We start from the raw sequence: 23,365 nt of genomic DNA on the forward strand, positions 1-23,365 counted from the left end.
TTCTAGAATTAATAAATTATTTAAAAGTTAACTTTTAACATTAATAGAGAATTGTGATTATACTGGGAAAGAAGGACAAGGATGCTCACTTAGACTTCTGTGACCCACAGACAGATAGACAAGAGTCTAGTAATAGGTCAGTCTGAATCCCGGGGTGTCCGACCCATGGCCTGAAGGCTGCCTGTGGCCCAGGGTAGCCATGAATGCAGCCCAACACAAAATCATAAATTTACTTACATTATGAGATTTTTTTATGATTACATGTTACAATGTATTTAACATGTGGCCCAAGGCAACACTTCTTCCAGTGTGGCCCAAAGACACCAAAAGGCTGGACACCCCTGCAAGTTAGGCTGTGTCTAAGCAGTATCCGAAACAAAGTAAAACATAAAGCACACTCAACACTAGTTGGTTTAATAATAAGTTTCCTAAAATATTATTTTTATTTTTAATGAGATCCACAAAGTTGATATTTAAAAAAATGAAATAGGGGTAATTTTGGATCATTATAGAGTAACTGGTATGTATACTCTCAAGTTTACCTTCTGATTTGCTATGAGCCCATCAGTCTAAAACATGACATCCGCTACTGAAAACATCAGATATTTTATATGCATTCTTAGAGGTTATAATAACAGCACTCCATTCTAAGAAATATATATATAACTAACAGAAATAATTTTATATAGAGATATTTATTCTCATGATATTTCTGCAAAGCATAACAATATTAGAGGTTGTGTTGTAACTTTTTTCCCTTAAGCTAGAGAATACTTAATTTAAGTTTTGTCAAAGACTACTCATACTATAGGACAGTAGGAACACTAAGTCTATACTTTTTAAACAAAGGTCTACTAATGTTGTTATAATGTTATTTACTTTTTATGAATAGGGAATTAATAATGTTTTCTACCAAAATGATTTGTTGACCTTAAGCTCACTCATTTTATTCACATTTCAGTTATTTATTGTATTTTTTTTACTAAAACTCCACATCATTTGGATATAACCTATTTTTCCATTAGTATTATCATTCTGTTTTGGATTTGATTATTATACCTGCCTAGTTTATTCTGTCTGTGCTAATTTTTTACTTTTTCATTAGTTTTCATGACCTTGACATTCTTGAAGGTAACATCTCAGTTTTGTTTTAACTTTTCTAGTTCTTTATTCCTTCCAATTCAAGGATTATTACTATTTTATTATCCACCTATATTTTAGAAGTCTGATTGATTAAATTATTTGACATTACATTTTATATTTTGTCACAGTGCAAAGCAAGAACAAATGTGAAGAAAACTATTTTGATTGTCCTAGTGGAAGATGCATTTTGAATACCTGGGTATGTGATGGTCAGAAAGATTGTGAAGATGGACTTGATGAATTACACTGTGGTGAGGCATTATATTTTGCTTTATTTTTATGAAACATATTGTAATTTATATACTGATATCTTTTACAAAGATATTTTATACAAAATACTCCTAACTGATTTTGACATCAATTTTTATTTTTATTAAATAATACTTAGAACATAAAAACTTAGAGATTAACAATCAGCTGTTCTAACTTTTCCTTTTAACCTGTTCTATTTTTCTTAATTACCTCTATCAATTCCAATTATATACTGATACCTTCATCTTCTAATTATCTTTATATGTAAATATACTTATCTTCTGCTATGAAAATTAAGAATTTAGCTCTCTCTATTCATTATACTCCTCCTACCTGTAATTGACTATTTATTATTTTCCTAAAAGTTTCTATTGATTAATGGAGAACTTTAGAAATAGTTTATGTAGATTAAGAATTTCTGGAGAGAAAGCCATTATATAACCATATAATGGTTATATATGGTATCTTCTTTAAGTTTTTAAGGTTTCAGTTATATAAATATCTCTTTTCATAAATCATTGAAGCAGACATTTTAAATAATACACAAACTTTAAAATAATTTATAGAATCAAAATAAAAACCTATTTTACAGTAATTTATATTTTGAAGACTTTACTATGGAAGGTTTTTATTTTTGGATATTTCATGGTGATAAGAATGCTGAATAGAGGAATAGGCTGAGGGTCCAGGAGAGCAATCATAAACATGACCTTGGAAATAAATAGGGTGCACTATTACAAATGCATAATTTGGTAGTAACATACCAGCCACCCTGTCAATGAATTTGGCTGGTATTACTCAGACTTAACTTTTCTCAAGGATGAGAAATTAAAACATCAGAATGATAAGTATGGATAAGTGTGAAATGAATGCATTGTCATCAAGCTAAAATCACCTGTTATCTCATTTTGAAAAATAAAAATACATGCTGGGGAGTCTGCCGTGTTGTTAACTCACATAAGATGTAAATTTTTTACCAGCTGTTCAAAAATATATATTAAAATGAGAAAGAATAGTTCTATCACACCTGGGATATTTGTTTTATACCTGTTCACCACATGCTTTTTAAAAATCACAATCTGGAATATACTTAGAAAAGAGTACCATCATAATGACTAGCTCAAAATCAAACTCTGTGAGAAGTATTTTGAAGGAAAAATGTTGCACAACCTGGCAACTCAGAGGGAAGCAGTTGTCAAATATTATAGAGCTGCCATAGAGAAGAGGAATTTGGCTTGCTTTATTATAGAATTGTTGATTTTTATAAAGTCTAAAGAAGAACATTCTCACTCTCAGATCTGTCCAAACATGGTATTAAATACTTTTTATTTTCTTTTGCACCTAGAGCAGATATTTTTGTTTGGTTTTAGATTCTTCTTGTTCCTGGAACCAATTTGCTTGTTCTACACAAAAATGTATATCTAAACACTGGATTTGTGATGGAGAGGATGATTGTGGAGATGGACTGGATGAAAGTGACAGCATTTGTGGTGAGTAGTTTCTTCTATGTTCTCATTCAGTTTTTAGATGCATGATACATATGTCTGTCATTCTAGAGGACACCTAAAGCTTTGTTTTCTACTTTATCTTGACATGAAATGTCTATGTACATTTCCATATAGTTGCTTTCATTGTTTTATGACAGCCTAGTTGTTATCAATGTTCAGGTTTTCTCCTGAATAGTGATACAATGAAGGTGTTTGTAAAATTTATTTCTAGTCTTCAGTGATTTTTGGAATAGATGTTAATAACTAGAATTATTTGGATCAAATAATCAAAAATGTTTTCATGTCTCTTAATATGCATTTTTAGCTTAACCTCCAAAAGTATTACACTGATTTATACCCAAGGAGCCACACATGCTGTTTATGTGTGTGTGCATTATAATAATCATTATTATTGAGTTGTTGTCAATGGGAAGTAAGGAAGGAGGCTACTGTATGCTATTTTAAAATGTGCTTTACAATTTAGCCTTATATAATTAGCAGTATAGTGTTCAGCATCTACATTTAACTAGTATATATCCACTGCACATCCAACATAATTGTTTCTAAATAATCACAAAAAATAAACAATTTATATGGAATTAATGAATTTCTTATTGGATAAAAGAAGGAAGGAATATAATATGTAAGTTTATTACACTTGAACAATTATAATTTACTTGTGTCTATCTGATCTGTTTATATACGTATATATATATATATATATATACATACACATACATATAAATACATATATATGTTTATATCTATAAATATATACTCTTTAATCATTATAAAAGCTGTATTTCATAGCTTTTCATCCTCATCTTAGAGAGAAAAGGACCTGAATCATAGAATAAGGGTATAAATAGACTTAAGTATACTTAACACCTTTTTTTAAATATCAGGAGTCTGGCCCATTCTTTATGTTACTACCATGGAGACAGATAGATAAGATCTTATAACATTTAAGCAAACTTAAGTTCTCTGGAGATAACATAAAATTGGAGCTGTCTTTTCAAAGCAGAAACTTAATTTCTTCTATTTAAGCTAACCAAAACCTACTTTTTATTTATGCAGCTGAGACAATTTAGTTATATGACAGATAAATGTAAATATAAAAAGATCACTATCAAAAAACTCTGAAAAAAATCAATCAGCAACCAATTAGATAACTGGTTGCTGTCTTTTAACTACTTTGTTTCTAGTTTCTATTAAACCTTACATTTTATTTTATTTTATTTTATTTTATTTTATTTTATTCCTTTATTTTAACAAAAATACTAGCTCCTTACAATGGCTTGAACATGCTTTCAGTGTTTAAAATAATACTGCTATGGAGTCTTTGTTTAACCCTACATTAAACGGCTCCACTGATATCACTATCCTTTCTGAATAGACAGTATAACAAAATGGATTAAAGACCTTAAAGTCATACTGAATTGAGTTTTCCCACACCTGTATCTTCCAGCTCTGTGATCATGGTAATAAGCCACTTTATTTCTTGTCTATCAAATTCCTTACTATGGAAGATACAAAAAGATCTACCTTTTCTTTTTATAACTGTTGTAATTATCTAAATGACCATCTTCACTGTATAAATGAATTTGATTCCATTTTCTTTTGTTCTATTTCTTCTGCCTCCTCCTTTATTTTTCAGAATTATTGTTATGTATATCATTATTTTCACTGACAATATATTGACATGTCTATTGTTATTGTCATGCCTATATCTATCAGTGTCCCAAGAATTTAAAAAGAAAAGATTAAAATTATAAAGAGCATGTTACATACTGTCAAAAAAAACAAAACAATTTAACTTAATTACAGGCTAATTTTTATACTAACTACCAAACTGGAGCCACATAAAAGTTACTGCTTTAGACCAAGCCTCAATCAATGAACTAAACCTAATATTTTAGGATTAAAAAGGAACTTTATAAATAGTTTATCTCAGCAGTTCTCAACCTTTAGCACACAAAATATCTTTCTCAGAAGTGTGTTAAAAATGTAAATTCTTAATCCCCACCTCCAGATATTCTAATGTAAACTGTAAACACAATCTTTCTTAATAAGCTCATAATGGTTTTGACTTGAGATCTGAGGACTTATTTTGAAATCAAAGTGTAGTCCCCCTCCATTATTTAATCATAAAAAATAGATGTTAATAAATTTGCCTGAGTTCACTCAGTAAATCACAATGACAGAGTTAAGGTTTCTGAAATACTTACTAAATAAGGTAGTAACTCCTAGCAATCAAACATTGTCTCTGAGTAAGTGTACAGGATGGATCTGGTGGAATACCTTTGGCTTGTCTTCCTTCTCCTTTGGGATTCATATCCCTGAGGAAGTCAATATGTCTTCAGATGGCAGTGGTAATTATGAAATGAAGTCATAATTTTTTCTTTGTTCCATTTTCTTTCCAGTTGACTACGATATTTTGGCATGCTCATAACACAAAATCTGTTGAACACTATCAAGGGAGCCAGAAAATTAGCTGCAGAGAGCCTTAAGCCATTTCGTACATTGAGGTATCTTAGTAATTATGTAGTCATAACCTACACTTTACAGACAGTGAAATTCAGACACTAGTTTTCTCCAAGGTCATAGAGAATGAAATTTCTCAACAGTCAAAAAACAATGCTTTATCTATGATGCCTACCTTGAAAATGAATTAGGGTGATAATAAAAATATAGACAAAAAGCTCTGGCTGGTGTAGCTCAGTGGATTGAGCAGGGCTGTGAACCAAAGGGTCCCAGCCAGGGCACATGCCTGGGTTGTGGACCAGGACCCCAGTGGGTGCCACGTGAGAGGCAACCACACATTGATGTTTCTCTCTCTCTCTCTTTTTCCCTCCCTTCCTATCTCTAAAAATAAATAAAATCTTTAAAACAAAATAAAAATAATAAATATATAGACAAAAAAAATTACATGTATCAAACCTGCTTAGCAGAAAAATGCATTTTTAATCTCAAACTTAATAAAAACATTATAGAAATTAGAGCACTAATTGAGAATAAATAGTGAAGGTGACACTGTGCTCTTATGGCAAGCTTGAAAAGATAGATATGAGGAAGAAATAATAGAAAAGTCATTTTTGCAGGAAGAGAATTTTACTTTCAAAAGCACTAAAAACATAATAGGTAGCAGATAAATTCATTTTTAAATGAAAGCAACATGTATTTAATAGATTTTTATGATTTTCCCTAATAGATATATTAAACTTCATTTTGTTAGCACTTATCCTCATTCAAATGAGCAAATCTGAATTATCTGGGAGACTTCTCAGCATTCATTTGCCACCTTGTCCTCCAAGCTAAAGTGTACGTCGGGGAAAGGCATGTTGGAAATGTTCACTGGCGATTCCTGTTTTGTCACTGCGCTACCACCCACAGATACAAACAAGGCATTGAAAAGCATTTTCCACTCATAATGACTTTGTGACAGAAAAGGAATATGATGTTGATAATTTGATTAAAGTATGTTACTTATTGTTTTAAATGTTTGGAAACAATTATATTTATTCAATCTATTCAGTCATTTTCTTCCTGGAGATATTAACATTTTCTGAATAATTCCTACAATATGATTTTTAGCATCTTTTCTATGAGCAGCTTTTGTTCATGAGAAAGTGAATTTAAAGAAAAGTTAGCCCTGGCTGGTGTGGCTCAGTGGATTGAGTGCCAGCCTGTGAACCGAAGGGCTGCTGGATGAATTCCCAGTCAGGGCACATGCCTGAGTTATGGGCTGGGTCCCCAATTGGGGGCATGCGAGAGGCAGTTGATTGATGTATCTTGCACATGTTGATGTTTCTCTACTTCTTTCTCCCTCCCTTCCCTCCTCTGTAAAAGTAAATAAATAAAAATCTTTAAAAAATCTTGCTAAAAAAAGAAAAATTAGATATAGGGGTCCAATAACTAAGGACTCAACAACTTTTATATAAATAACAAACAAACCATTCAACATGCATGGCTGTATTTGGGGCTAAGGAAACATCACAAGAATACATCTTTTCTCATTTTATATGATTATACTATGCCCATATAAGGGGAAACAAAGTGAAAGCACCTGTGATGCTTTGAATTTACAAATCAACAAGCATTTTTTTTCACAATGTACATATGAAAAACATCACTCAACTAAAGGGACATTGAATTTGTAGAGCAAAGAAAAGATAGATTCTGTTTATTAAGTGTGTAGAAGCAAAACGAATATGCACACATTTATTCTTTTCAACAATACAAAGTGGGGATTGACAATGGCATTAGTAGTTAAGAGAAGGTGTTTAGGAATGAAAAGGAATTTGAACTTCTAGGTCAATATGTGGCACCCTGAGCGACCTATGACTTTCTGCAAGCTTTTCAACTTCCTTTTCTGTGAAATGAGATTAAAAACTGTTCTCCTGTTTGCAGTTATTATAAGTATTAAATAAGTCAATATGGTCAGTGATTATCATATCTTAAGCAATAAATTCTAATATTATCCTGATATGTTCAGTGCTTTTAAAGGTTTCTTTCAGTCTACTCACAGTTCAATAACATGTCTATACCTTGCTACATTTTACAAAAAGAAAATATTGTTATTTTCTGCTGTGTAGCTTTAAGAAACATAACTTTGAAATTAAGAAGGAATATTATCTACAGGTATCTGTAGGTATCTGTAGAGGAAGAATACTATTTGATGATTCCAAATAACTACAATCTCTTCCTTGTCAGCAACATTTTTCTCCATCCCTTCTTTCTTAAAAGAAATGTACATGATATACCTTTATCAGCAGACACGCAGTGACCTTAATGGCATTTTCTCTTTGAGTTTCAGATGCCATCACCTGTGCGGCTGACATGTTCAGTTGCCAGGGCTCCCATGCCTGTGTGCCCCAGCACTGGCTGTGTGATGGTGAAAGGGATTGTCCAAATGGAAGTGATGAGCTCTCAACAGCAGGCTGTGGTATGAACACTCATGGGGCAGGCTGTATGTGAAAGAAAGCTGTGGCAGCATCCTTAGACATTTAGTTTTGTACTGTTCACCATATCACATTTCTCTCACTTTCTCAATCCCTGGACTCACAGGTAGTGTCGGAATTAATCAGGTGGGATGTTGTCATCATAGTAGTCCAGCAACCCTTCTCACCTCTGTTTAAACCCTTTCAAACACACACAGTGGGATTATCCATTTTAAAACAGTTCTGATGAACTCAACAGTTACCATTTCACTTCTGAGATTACATAACTGCCTGATATGTGTGTGAGTGTGGCAGGTTTGTTACTTTCTTTTCAGCGTCTACTACCCTGCCCCCCGCCCCCCGCCTCCACCATGAAAACTTTTAGATTACCTATTTCAGATATTCTGTAAATAGCATCCATGATCCTAAATAATTACTGATCAGCAGGTCAGTGAACACCTATTAGCTCTATGGATAGGGTATTAACCCTTAGGTCAGGTAAAAATATTATGGCTGTAGTTGAGTGAAGCTGGAGGATCAGAAGAACACTTTTGGGGGTCAGACAATTTACCAAGTTCCTGCCTCTAGGTGACCTCAGGAAATTTACAGGCAATTACTCAATAGAAAATTTTTGATAAATTCCTTTGCATGATCAAGAAAATAGAGACTGAGCAATTGATCCAAAACATTGTTGTGACTTCAGTTCATTAAAGTGAATTCTGCCAATTGTCACTCCAAAGACCTGTCTTCAGGCCTTTAAAATTATATTTGAAGCCATAATGTAAGTATGTCTATATGGGGAATAATTAAAACAAAGAGGAAAAAGAAAACTTTGAGTAGATCTATGTGCATACAATCTATGCTACTGTAGAATAATTCGCTTTGATCTTGAAACTGATGTGTGTGTCTGTAAAGGTCAATGGGGCCACTGAGGGCTGCATACTAAAATATGCATCAAATCAGGGATCTAGATGGTCCCAGTATACTGTTGCTATTGTAGCAGTTAATACTCTGGGACACATATTAACACTCTTGGGCCATATAGGTGCTGTTAAGTAAATTATTCTAAAATATGACAAATTATACTCAGGTGATCTGAAAGTGTTAATGCCAAATAAGCCCCTGTTGTTCAGTGTTTTAAAGAATAATTCATGTATTAGAATTGGCATAATTCACATGGTTACATAAGCTGTTGTGTGCTTAAAAGTTAGGGGAATTATTAGTGACTAAGTTTTAGTTTTATTATAATGGGCATATTTTAACGCTGGGTCTATGTGGCCTTCATATTATTTTTTAAGTTGATTTGTTGACAACAAATTATATTTGATTAAATTATTATTGTTATTATTATTTGCCTATTCATGCCTCTTTAATCATTACTGAGTTGAAAGCAGAGATTTTATTTCTTCATGGAGTTTGAGGCAATCTAGGGAAGGGACCTAATAAGCATGTAAGGGAATAATTATAATACATCAAGTGTCAGAATGATATATGTAAATGATTCTAGGTCATCACAAAGAAGTATTATATAAAAAGCCTGGAAGTCTCACGGAAGGGCTTTAAGAAAAAGTAAAAACATTATCCAAGTCATAAAGGACAAAGAAAAGAAGGAGAGACAGGTAGTCTGGGTAGAGGAAAGTGCCTGTTAAGATATTGGAGGGAGAGATTGGAATACAACCAAATTTTTTCAAGTGTCCAATTATATGTCCATTATTTTGCAGGTGAATTTATTTACATGATCTAATTCCCAAATTCAATTTAGGAATCTTCCCAAAATAATTTTAAGGTTGAATCTTAAAGGGCACCTAGGAATTTGAGTACCTAAACTTAGCAGATCTGCTTCATATAACTTATCTAGTTCCTGCAAGAATTTATCAGATAGATTTTATCATCTTCTTTAAATACACAAAGAAAGAGATGCACAAAGAAAGTAAATAGCTTCCTCTGGGTATAGGAGGCAGAGAGGCTTTTCACAAAGCCTTTCTCTTCTCTGTATATGATAATGATGTGCTCTTTTTTATTTTAAAAGTTGATATATAATTGAAATGTAACACTGTATTAGCTTTAGATGTATAATATCATGCTTTGATATATGTATATGTTGTGGAATGATAGCCACAGTACGATAGTTAACATTCATTTTATGACAGATTTTTGACATTCGAGATATCTCAAACCTTGAGTCTTACCCTAGTACTTATCCTTTAAGTGTAAGAAAAGGTAATTGAGAAAATATTTATATGATCCTCCAAACTTCTATGATTTTATGAACATTGTATTAAAATTTCCTTTGCATAACTTACCATCTTTTGAACATCTGCTGAAGTTTTATAGCACATTTGTATCAACCATTTTCCTACTGGTTAGGACCTTTACTAAATGGAACACAATGTTCATGGATCAGTATTCTGAAAGGATCAATAATTCGTTTCATAAACCAATGTTCCTTTATGATGTGGTGTGTATGGTTGGGCTCATCACACCATAGAACTTAACCTGTTTCAATACCTAACTCTTGAAATCACCTAAATGGTTAATCACTTTCTCCTTAAAACAGTAACTTTCTCAGCTCTTTTGCCTTTTTTTCACTTTCATCATGAGTATTAGCACTTAGTAATATTTTTAGATTCATTTTTCATAAATAAAGCCATGTTTATATATCTTTACTAGCATTTGTACAAGCTTGAGGAGAAAAAAACAGCCACACTATTACAGTTATCTTTTTATTTATTTATTATATTTATCCTATTTTTACATTATTTTATTGTATTTTTCTATTACTATTTATCCCCCTGGACCCTCTTCCATTTCTACCTACCCCCTACAATTGAGTAACCTTTAAAAAAATATATATAAATTTTTGAATTCTTGCTTTAGTAAAGTTACAAATTGCTAAGTGACCTGAAATTTCAGGTTCTCTCTAGAACTGTTGACTCTATTAGCACCAGAACTTCAAATTATGTGTGTATTTATATTAACATATATTCAAAGTATTAATAACTATTTATTAATTTGGTGTATTAATTTATCTGATATACTAAATGAATAAAGTTTTTTTTTCTAAATGACTATAAATCATTGAGTATAAGGGCAAACATTCCCCAAACTCCTAAGGTGAGAGAAGGTAAAATAGGTACTCATCTAACTTTATTTTCTGTGATGGCTTTCTTAGCTCCCAATAACACATGTGATGACAGCACTTTCACGTGTCACAATGAGGTGTGCATCCCCAAGCAGTTCGTCTGTGACCACGATGATGACTGCGGAGACGGCTCCGATGAGTCTCTGCAGTGTGGTAAGTAGGTCTAAACATTTCTGGAGAAGATTCTCAGGCTAAACACTTTTTTTTTAAACCAAAGAACATATAAATAAATAACAAAACAGAGATTAATATCTTGTTAATATCAGTAAATTAATATCACACTTATTAATATCGCTAAAAACATTTAAATTAAGTAACATATATACACTTAAAGAGATAGAATCTCTTTAAGCTATACAATAATTACATGTTTATTTGGAAACCATATCTACTGGTATTGTATTCTTATCAGGAACCACACCAAAAATATTTCTAAAAGTTACTTTTAAGTACCTTGAAGTACTTAAAGGTAATATATTGCTGACTACCTAGTACAGTCTTATAGCCAATCAAATATCTGAATCAGAGAAAAAAATGCAATCCACAACTATGGGAATAACTCGATATTGAGCATTTTCTTTTTACCTTATATTATTTACACATCACTTATTTGTTAAAATGCAATTGCTATGAAATTTATCTTTGCATATGTATCTTACCCCATATATATAATATAAATACAAATACATATATAAATTTTGAGATAAAATTCAGTGTATTAAAAATTCCCAGCTGAAGTTGAAACCTTATGCAAACCTGCTATTTTTGTAAATATTTAAATGCATATGTGAATTAAGATAAAATGAGAAGCCATGAAATCCACATACACCTACGAAAGATGATAGATTTAGAGCCCTTTCCTGTCCTGCCTGAGCAGTGTCCTTGGTATAAATCTCCTTGAAATCCATGGATATGTTTTTATGATCATTTCACCATTAAGTTGTAGATTCAATGTGATATTTTAAAAGATGAATCATCATTCAAGACTTAAACCTGAAGTAGAGTTATGACTGATTAAATACCTTTCTTCTGCTAGACACTGTATTTGCTTGATATGGAGATGAATGAGACAGAGATCCCACCAGAAAAAATTACTAAAAGGAAAATCAGAAATACAATATAATATAATGTACATTGTCAGGTCGGAATAAATATCACAATGCATGAAATCAGAGCTGAGAAAATGACTTTTGAAGCACTAAAGAAGCAGGGAATGTTAGTGGAAATCCTACTTAGATGCTAGAGAGTGCAGCATGGTGGTTAAGAGCAGGATAAGCTGGGGCCAGCTGGCCTGGGTTCAAGTTCTGCCCCTACCACTTACTGACTGTGTGACCTTGGAAAAGTTATTTTGCTTCTAGGTACCTCAATCTCCACATCTGTAAAAAATTACAATAACATTGCTTAACTCTTAGGTTAGATAAGGCAATTAGAGGAGTTCATATTTCTAAAGTGGTAAGAGCAGTTACAGACACAAAATGAATTCTGTATATGTTTACGCCGACCTGAATATCACAATAATTGAGAAACGACAATTAGTCATTTGTGATGTAAGTTGAAGCCAGCAAATTGATTTGGAACTAGATCCTAAAAATACAATGTTAAATAATTTGTATTTAATTATTTTGTCTCTCAGTGGCCAGAACACATTTTGAACAGAGGAATATCTCAGTCAAATTTGTGTTTTAGGACCATCTTTTTCAGCAGAGTGGATGGAATACTGCCATGGGAAAGGGGAGCAGTAAGGCAAAAGTAAACTAGTTGGAAAGTTATTGCATAGTTCTGATATTTAACAACATGCTTCTGAATCTGGGCTAAAACAGTGGAATAGAAAGTGCAGAAGAGCCCAGAGTTGAATTACAGTTAGATATTGAGGATAAAGGAAAAGTTCTAGCTTGATAACGTGGTGTGTTTTTTGCTGTTAATTAGCTTCAGATCACAGAAGTTCAAGGGCCAGTTTTGTTTGTGCACAAGAAAGATGTAATGTAAAATTAATTTTGGATATTTTTAAAATGATGTTTTTCACACAATCACGTGAAACTGTGTAGTGGGTGTTTGAAATCTTGGTTCTAAAAACCAGAATGATGATCAGGACAAATAATATTAATTGGGTGACCATCAGCATAAAGGTGATATCCAAATATGATAACAAATGAGAATACCCAACACTGTCGAAAGGAGAGGGGGCAAAATACACTGATCTTTGAAGGACTGAAGTCAAGGCTTCATCTACAACATTTTGTGGTGGAACTGCAGAGGACTGCATAAAGAAACAGGAAAAAATAAAAACAGGGAAAGCAAAGTTAGAGACAAGCCTGGATTTCCAGGGAGTGTGGTCAACAGTGTCAAAGACTACAGGCAAATGAAGTAGGGATCTGAGACATTTTGAATTTGACACTTGTCACTTGGAATCTGTTAGCTCTGAAGAAGTTCAGAATGTAGATGTTGCAGAAATGAGATGTTAATGAATCAAAGATGAACTGGAGGTAAGGGAAAGGGAAACTGGGTAGTATAAGGAAAAGAAATGTGTGGTTAAGAGTTAGGTCAATGGATCTTTATTGTTTGGGGGCTAGGAGAGCCTTGAATATATCCAGTAACAAGAAGGAAGAACTAGTGAAGAAAGAGACAGAGGAAAGAAACATTAAGCCAACTGGAATTTTTAGAAAGTTCTTTTGCCATTCAATGTGATAAATACTTCAATTAAGTAATCATTGTTGAATTAGTTTTTTATTAAAGTGTTATTTATTTTTAAACCATACAAATCTTACTTCCTATTTCCAAAAATAGAATACTTGTATAGATTACCAGAAAGTTTCTAATATAAGCCACAGGTTTTATTATTACAATATTATGGGAAAATTCAATTTAAAATTTTATAATATTGAAAATGAAATGAATTTTACTTATCAGGCATAGATATCAACATTAATAATTGGCTGATGGATACCATGATTTGAATAAAGCTTTTCAATGCCTCTAAGAATCAATATATAATAGTTATAATAGTTTTTGTGCTTATTTCTCTATCATTGACTTTTAATTTTTCTTATTTTATCAATTTATTTACATTTTGAATGATTCACAAATATAAGCATAATATTATAATTTCTAAGAATTATCACTGTAACTGTTTTGTTGTTTAGGTTCCTGTTAAAGGTGAGATCATATTATATTTGTCTTTCACCGCCTGGCTTATTTCATTTAGTATAATGCTTTCCAGTTGCATCCATGCTGACAAAGAAACAAGCAAAATATAACCAAAGACACTGAAATAGAGAACAGACTGACAGTGTTCAGAGGGGAGGGGAGAAGAGAGGGAATTTCAGGGGAATTTCAGGGGAAAAAGGAAAGGGTTTACAGGAACAAGTATAAAGGACACATGGATAAAAACTAGGGGTGGGTGGAAATGGGAGGGAGGAGGGGAGGGCTGGGTGGGTGGGCTGGGATGGGAGTAAAAGATAGAAAATTGTACTGCAACAACAATTAAAATAAAAACAGCTTGATTTAATAAATAAATAAATAAATAAAAAGTAGATTGTAAAGAGAAAAATTATCACTGTAATTCAAAATCAGTTCATTCACATGTCCTGGTATTATAGCTAACCAAGCTTGGTCTTAAAAAAATTCTAATAACTTTCATTTTATTTTTTATTCTAAGGGAGCTTTTTAAAATTATAGCTAATAGGTGAGTGGAAATGGTATACTGGAATCCTACATTCTTATTTTCTCACCTAGAAACAGTAATAGTGTTGTTTACAAATTTATTTTCTGGACTTTTATTCTACTTCCAAACCACAAATATTGCTTGCAGATATGACCACTGTCCCAGAGAGAAATGAGAAACATTTCCCACAGGAGGTACAGGTAACCCGCATGGTTAATTAGGTATAGTGTACCTTAGAGTACACTAAGTTTTAATTAATGTTTGTTTTATTAAAGCACAAGTTAGAATATTTATTTTTTTGTCTTTAGAATACCGACAGTGTAATGCAGAAGAATTTAGTTGTGCTGATGGGCGATGTCTTTTAAACATTCAGTGGCAGTGTGATGGAGACTTTGACTGCCTGGACCATTCTGATGAAGCACCTTTAAACCCAAAGTGTAAAAGTGCAGGTACAGAAAATTTATGCTATGATTTTTCAAAAATTTGTCTTTTTTTAATGGCAAAACTGTGACTCTGATTTTTAGTTTAAAACGGTAGTCAATGAAAAGAAATGCAATTAACTAAGCACTGGTGTTTCTGCTGATACCATGTAGGATCCCTAATGTTTTGGAGCTAGTCTTAGAAATTTAGTATGTGTCAAAAACATGAAGATTCGAGACAATGAACCTGATAAATCCGTCACCATTCCAACTTCAAAAAAGATCATCTTATCCTAATACATATTGCTATGTGAATGAAATTTCCCTATCTAAATTTACTCAAAAATTTAAACATAAAAGAAGTTGAGATTTAATGGAAGTCTGTATTATCCATGCTTTGGCAAAATAAAGTAAATTAATATCATATTGGTCTATTTATCATTCATTATTCTATATCGAATATATGGTCATATATTTTAAAATAAAAATTCATTTTTTCATGTTAATGGGCTTTCTTTTGCCCATTAATGTTTGCATGTTAATGGGCTTTCTTTTATCATGTTACAATAATGAATAATAATGTTCAAGTCATCAGGATAAGTATTTGCGAAACCGGGTCTTCTTTTCATAGCTTTATTTGGAACAACTATTATTCACTAAAAGTGTCTTTTTTAGTGCCCTGATTTTAAAATGTCAATGTTATATTTCCAAGATGAAAAAAATTAGGAATTTCTAGCTATTCTAGCTAATTTTTAGTGACATGTAATTTCTCAGAGACCTATGGCTTGAGGGAAATATCATATTATCATCACACTCTTTAACTCATTCATCACACTGTAAGATGCTGTTAATTTTACTATAGATAATTATTTTGATTGTTAATTTTTATAATAATATTTACAGTGGGTTGAGTAAAGTTTGCCTTTGATTTTCTATATTTTTGTATAAAATATTATACTTAATATAAATCATTATTTATATGTACATGTACTTACTATAATTTTAGACACAGAAATTATATTCGTAAATGTTTTCAACAATTGCAGTGTAAAAACAATAGCATGTCCTGATATTCCACTCATTTTATTTTTTTTCCAGAACAGTCATGCAATAGTTCATTTTTTATGTGCAAAAATGGCAGGTGCATTCCAAGTGGAGGTCTTTGTGACAATAAGGATGACTGTGGGGATGGTTCAGATGAGAGAAACTGCCATAAAAATGAATGTTTGAGTAAGAGAGTCAGTGGATGTTCTCAAGATTGCCAGGACCTTCCAGTCGGTTACAAGGTAGGTAGTCATCAAAAATACCAAGCCATGGGATGCATTAAAATTTGAGATAATGAAAGCTATCTGATCCAATATAGCTGTAAAACTTAAAAGGCATCAAAACATCCTTAAGAAAAATTACTTAAATGGAGAGTTTCTACATATGCAAACCATAATAATAATGTGGTATAATATTGTGATAGACTCTCAGGAAGGTGGAAAATCAAAATATTTTTCAATATATGCTGAACATACAGAAAAAAAAAAGTAATGAAGACCAGTGTTAGGGAGATACTGCTATGTTAATAGCTGGATTCAATAGGTATATAACTCTTAAGCTCCCATTTATTAGTCATTCTCCCTCCCATACATATTTAAAGTTAAATTGGCTAATAATTATTTACCACAACATTGGAGAATACAATATTTTTTCATATGAACAGAAAAAAACATATGGAATATTAGGACTGAATACAGGTGCACTAAAACATAAAACATGAATAAAATCCTTATTGCTTTTTGTTTGTATCATTTTCCCAAAGAGAGTGTTTCACTGATGAAACTGAGTGACAGAAATGGCTTTTGAAAACATCTCTGTTCATTCTTGTTGGAATGGAGGATGCAAACAATAAAATATTAACATTTAAGTTGTGCATTAGGTAAATTGATTGGGTAAGTGTGAGAAAATCTCAGAAAGAGCAATTCATTTGAAATAGTTTTGTTTACTGAGCTCTAGCTCTGTATGAATCACAATAGGATGTGGCTTTCATGAAGCACAGAGGGAATCTAATGCTAGGTAAGACCCTCACAGAGGTTAGATTTTGTTCTACTGTGTGTTGCACTGATAAGAATGTACCTGGAGTACTGCGCATATTTTTTGGAAATGGCAGTTTAAGAGGAACCTTAACAAATTGTAGTGTATGTAATTGTGTACATCGAGAACCATAAGGGGTCTGGAACACACATCTTTGAAACAAGTTTTGACTGGAGCAAAGATGGCTTATTCAAATATATGAAGAATGAATAGGGAGAATATTTCGTCTGAGTTGTTTCAAAAGTTGGAATTAAGAGCTGGAAGGCAGATTCCATTCAAAATAAAAAGACTTTTCCAAAATCAGAGCTCTTTATATTAAAATAAGCTGACTTATTTTTCCCCTCCAGAAGTGTTTCAGCTGGGGCTGAATGTCTTTCTTTAAAAGATGCTAGAGGAAAAAAAATGTGTACAGTAAAGATGGGCCACTTTTCCTACCGGCCATGACATTGTGTGACAATCCAGTTCTATCTAATGGTAAAGTCAACCAAATGACTAGTTTGCCATTTTTATTTATTTATTTTTACAGAGGGGGTGAAAGGGAGAATGGGAGGGAGAGAAACATCAATGTGTGGTTGCCTCTCATGTGCCCCCTACTGGAGACCTGGCCTGAAACCCAGGCATGTGCCCTACCTGGGAATTAAACTGGCAACCCTTTGGTTCTCAGGTCTACATTCAATCTATTAAACCTCATGAGCCAGGGCCAGTTTATCATTTTTAATCTCAGAATTTATGGTACCATGATTAATTTAATTATATTGATCAGGATTTTACTACATATAGTTATAAACTAAACAGTATAATAATTATTTTCCCCTGTATAAAAACAGGGATAAAATGAAATATCAAGAAAGCTACATGGTTGCAGACAACTGTACTTGAACAACAGCAAAACAATAAAAAAAATTTTTTAAAGAAAACTACATATATAAAAATAGTTTTTGACCAAATATGTATTAAGAAGAGTTGGTTAAGTTTGTAGATGAGACAAACACTATACCATAGGTAAAAGGAAACAAAACAAAGTCAAGATAGCTCTTAATGGGCTATGTGTGTCAAACACTTAATTTTGTCACTAAATACAATGAAATCCAATGAAGGAAAAGTGACTTATGTAAAATCAGTATGAAATGTTTCCTGAAAAAACAGGAAATCTGTCACAGAATTATTATAGTTAACAACTTAAAATTTTAAGTAATAAGTTATTTTATTTTCCTTGTTACTGAATTTGTCAGGGTGACACTGTTTAACAAAATTATACAGGCTTCATGTGCACCATTCCACAACTTTATTTTTATAGTTCTGTCTATGTCATATATACTATAAATCTATTAATCTATAGAACATCTATATATCATAGAATACAGCTCTATGTCTCTCTATAGATAGATTTTTTAATTTAAATTTAAAATTTAAATTTTAAAGTAGATTTATTTGTTTTTATCCTATGTGTATTTAAACTCTGTCATAACAATCTTGGTGGTAAAATAAAAATATATGTATAGACTATCAAATGAATACCTTTTGATATAACATTCAAATGTATTTAATCAGAATATAAATATTATCATCAGAATGTCAATAAATCCTACAAATTCTATGATAAAATGAATATTGCTTATGAAAGCAAAAATTAGACCTTAAAGATTGGGAATTACATGTTTGCTTTAAAATCAACATAATGTGCCTATTCAAAAGGGAGTAATAACATTTACAAAAGCAAGAATCTTATTTTGAGGGGAAGTACAATTCACCATGTACAATTTATCATGTATTGCTGTTTTAAAAAGTAAGTTTTAATGTTTACATTAAAATAAATAGTCATCCCACCCTGGTTGGTGTGGCTCAGTGGATTGAGTACTAGCCTGAGAACCCAAGGGTCACTAGTTCGAATCCCACTGGAGGCACAGGCCTGGATTGTGGGCCAAGTCCCCAGTAGGGGACACGCAAGAGGTAACCACACATCAATGTTTCTCTCCCTCTCTTTCTCCTTCCCTTCCCCCTCTGTAAAAATAAATAAATAAAATGTTTTAAAAAATAGTCAATGTTTGTCAAATGTCACTTTAAAGATTGCACAAAAATATTCCTGAAAGTACTAGGAAAAGTTTGAGTAGCTATATTTTTTTCATCTAGCTATATGATCCTATATGAAAATTAATACAGAGAAGGAAAATTTGAAGTAGTGGAAATTTAAATGATGTTGAGTGTATATAAATCTCATGTTTATAAAAAAATTATCCTTTTAAATAAAAGTTAAAAAATTTTAAACTACAATGAATCCATCATTTTTAATCTTTAAATATGCAAATGATTATTATTTTCTTTTATTCAGTTTATGTAAATTAACCTAGTAGAATTTCCTACAAATATTTATTAACTATTTACAAGCAAAATGTTTTCTTATAGCAAAGTTACTGGATTAGGTAATAAATTATTTTTTAAAAATCTTCTTGTTCAGTAGATTTTTCAAGAAACTTACTGTAAATTTTAAACATCCTGATGCTGTTTATTCATAGAAATGTATATTCCTTAGCTTTTACTAATTTTACCTCAGGAAATTAATATTCCACAAATGTGTTTTTATCTAAGTCATCTATTTGATATGTAGTTCCATAAGCCTGACATTACACATCCAAAGTGATTTTCAGAAATTCTGTTAAAACCAGGGCATTGTTTAAATTTTTGCAATATCCAATGAGAGAGATTCAACTTATTTTTGAAATTTCTTTTTACTTGTTCTGAGGTGCCCCTTGAATTCAGCACTGCCCTGTATCTTTCTATGTGTCTTCCATTGTCTGACCTGATGGCCACACTATCTAACTTCCAATCCTTTTCAGTGGCATCTTCTCGTACCCTATTGCTGTCTCATTTGTTTAATTATTTATTTTTTAAAATTGTGGTAAAATATACACCGCATAAAATTTACCATTTAAATAAATTTTATGTGTATACTTCAGTAACATTAAGTATCTTATTTTCTTTTGCCATAGAAAAGCAATGATCTCCTTGACTTTTTTCTGAAATAAAAAATATTTTTATTTATTGTTGTTCACTACATTGCAGTTGTCTCTGTTCTCCCCCCATTATTTCCCCCTGCCCTACCCATCCTCACCTCCCACATTCAATCCTCTCCCTTCCTCTATTGTCTTTTTCCATGGGTCCTTTATACATGTTCCCTGCTGACCCTTCCCCATATTTCCCTCTTATATCTCTCCCCACTTCCGTCTGGTTACTCTCAGTTGGTAACAGAACCACAGACATGGAAAAATTGTTTTTAAAAGGATATGATGTAAAATTCAATGATAATTTTTTTAAAGTATCAAATTACTTTAAAGGAAAATATTTTTTGCCATTTTTTTCTATTTTAGTGGTTGTTCAAGTATAGTTTTCTGCCTTTTACTCCCATCCCAGCCCACCCACCCATCCCTGCCCACCTCCCTCCCATTTCTACCCCCCCTTGTTTTTGTCCATTTGTCCTTTATACTTGTTCCTGCAAACCCTTCCCCTTATCCCCTGAAATTCCCTCCCCTCTCTCTTCTGGTCACTGTCAGCCTGTTCTCTATTTCAGTGTCTTTGGTTATATTTTGCTTGTTTGTTTGTTTTGTTCTTTAAGTTCCTGTTAAAGGTGAGATCATATGGTATTTGTCTTTTACTGCCTGGCTTACTTTGCTTAGCATAATGCTTTCCAGTTCCATCCTGAAACACCAACCCAAAAGAACCTATGCACCCCAATGTTCATAGCAGCACAATTTACAATAGCCAAGTCTTGGAAGCAACCTAGGTGCCCATCAGTAAATGAATAGATCGAAAACTATGGTACATTTACACAATGGAATTCTATGATCTACTTGACTTCTTAAATCAGGTAGTAAGTTGAGTGTTCTTAAGGAAAGTAGTATTGTCACAGTGTAAGATATGATGAGGACAGTTTGGGTAATCAAGCTGTTGCTTTCACTTTTATTTGCTGACTTGCCTAGTGGGTTTTAGTCATTAAAAGAATAAAAACAGTCCTTTCTGACTGCTGAGGATTATTACATAAATATTGATAAAATTTGATTAAAAAACAGAGACTTCTGGTCAAGATGGAGGCATGAATGGACATGCTTTGCCTCCTCACACAACCATAGAAAAAATTGCAACTAGATTTCAAAACATGTAACACCAGAACTATCAGAAAATAGAGTTGTGTGGAAGTCTGACAACCAAAAATGTAAGGAAGTGACATTCATCCAGATGGGTAGGAGGGATGGTGTCTCAGCGACTAACAGAGAGGTGATGTGATGCAAAGAGGTGGCAGTGGCAGTGGCAGTGTCAGAACAAATGATTCCACATTCACATGTGGTGGATAAAATCTGGGACAGATACCAGGGGAGCAAGCAATCCCATTTCCAGGCCAGACTGCACAGCCCAGGGTTCCAGCACCAAGAAAATAAATACCCATTACCTCCGGCTATAAAAACCAGTGGGGTTTGGCATAGCAAATGAAACTGCCAGATTTTTACCACTTAAAGGGCCTGACGGACTTAGAATGTATGCAACTCCACCCACTCTGAGTTTCACCAATAGGGCAGAAGCTTGAAGGTCTCCAGTCACATATGGGAAGTGGATGAAATGACTGGAAATGGTGCAAGTTCCAGGAAAACCTCTTGAAGCCATGCAGCAACATTATCAGCTCTCTGAGCCCTTCCCTGACAAAGCCACTAAGTGATGAAGTGGGTTGACCAACCCTGGCAATTACCTAAGGCTCCTCCCCACACAATTTACAAGTGCCTTTTCTACATAGGCTACACTACAAATAGGGAGTAAAAGCAGCTCTACTTAATACACAGAAACAAACACAGGGTGACTGCCAAATTGAGGAGACAAATAAATATTACCCAATTGAAAGAGAATAAAACCCCTGAAAAAGAACAAAATGAGACAGAGATTAGTCAACTTATCACATGCAGAGTTCAAAACACTCTGGTGATCAGGATGCTCAAAGAACTCATTGTGTTTTGCAGAAAAAAATAAAGGAAGAAATTAAGGTTACACTAAATTAAATAAAGAAAAATCTACAGGGAGCCAACCATTGGAGAGAATGAAGATAAGAATCAAATCAATGTTTTGGGACACCAGGAAGGAAAAAGTATTCAATCAGAATAGTAGGGCGGGGGGAGAATTTTAAAAAATGAGGATAGGCTTAGGAACCTCTGGGACAACTTTAAACATACCAATATCTGAATGATATGGGTGCCAGAATGAGAAAAGGAAGAGCAAGAAAATGAAAACTTATTTGAAAAAATAATGACAGAAAACTTCTCTAATTTGGTGAAGGAAACAGACATACAAATCCAGGAAGCACAGAGAGTCCCAAACAATTTGGATCCAAAGAGGAACATACCAAGACACATCATAATTAAAATGCTAAAGGTTAAAGATAATAGAAAATATGAAAAGCAACAAGAGAAATTCAGAGAGTTAACTGAAAAGGAGTTCCCTTAAGACTGTCAGCTGATTTCTCAAAAGAAACTTTGCAGGCAAGAACAAGAAGTATTCGAAATGATGAAACACAAGTACCTACAACCTAGATTACTCTATCCAGCAAAGCTATCATTTAGAATGGAAGGGCAAATAAAGGGCTTTCCTTACAAAGTAAAGCTAAAAGAGCCATCACCAAGCCATTATTACAGGAAATGTTAAAGGGATTTATTTAAAAAAAACATCAAAACCATAATCATGAAAAAAAGCAACAAATTCACAACTATCAGCAAATGAATCTGAAAAAATTATAAATAAAAAAATGATGGAAACAACCAGAACAGGAACAGGGTCATAGATATGGAGATCATTTGGAGGGTTATCAGCTGGGCTGGATAAGGGAGGGTGTAGGGGAAAAGGTACAGGGATTAAGAAGCACAATTGGTAGTAACAAAGTAGACAGGGATGTTAAGAGTAGTATAGGAAATGGAGAAGCCAAAGAACTTACACACATGACCCAAGTACATGAACTAAGGGGAGATTGCTGGAGGGGACAGGAATACCAGGTAGAGGGGTCAAAGGGAAAAAATTGGGACAACTGAAATAGTATAATCAACAAAATATAATCTATAAAAAAGAGAGTGCTAAGAACTTAAAGTGATTTAGTTACTGTGAAAGGACTTAGAGAAAGGTATTTATCTTCTGAATAATTTCAGGTAAAGTTGATGTTTTCCCTCCAAGTAATAAATGCCATTTGTACTTCAAAGAATTGTACCCCTCAATCA

At 32.8% G+C, this 23,365-nt stretch overlaps 1 protein-coding gene across 1 annotated transcript in view; it reads left to right on the plus strand.

The window, feature by feature from the left end:
• The window catches only part of LRP1B (LDL receptor related protein 1B), a 1,811,620-nt gene that overhangs the window by 1,512,818 nt on the left and 275,437 nt on the right, over window positions 1-23,365 (plus strand). The window contains exons 51-56 of the mRNA XM_045853515.1: window positions 1,272-1,394; window positions 2,766-2,885; window positions 7,699-7,827; window positions 10,995-11,117; window positions 14,934-15,074; window positions 16,143-16,330. Of these exons, the coding sequence (XP_045709471.1) occupies window positions 1,272-1,394; window positions 2,766-2,885; window positions 7,699-7,827; window positions 10,995-11,117; window positions 14,934-15,074; window positions 16,143-16,330 (824 nt within the window). The remainder of the gene's footprint in view (window positions 1-1,271; window positions 1,395-2,765; window positions 2,886-7,698; window positions 7,828-10,994; window positions 11,118-14,933; window positions 15,075-16,142; window positions 16,331-23,365) is intronic.

Source organism: Phyllostomus hastatus, unplaced genomic scaffold (genome assembly GCF_019186645.2).
Source record: "Phyllostomus hastatus isolate PE091 unplaced genomic scaffold, TTU_PhHast_1.1 phas_contig_1, whole genome shotgun sequence".
In the NCBI taxonomy this organism is placed as follows: Eukaryota; Metazoa; Chordata; class Mammalia; order Chiroptera; family Phyllostomidae; genus Phyllostomus; species Phyllostomus hastatus.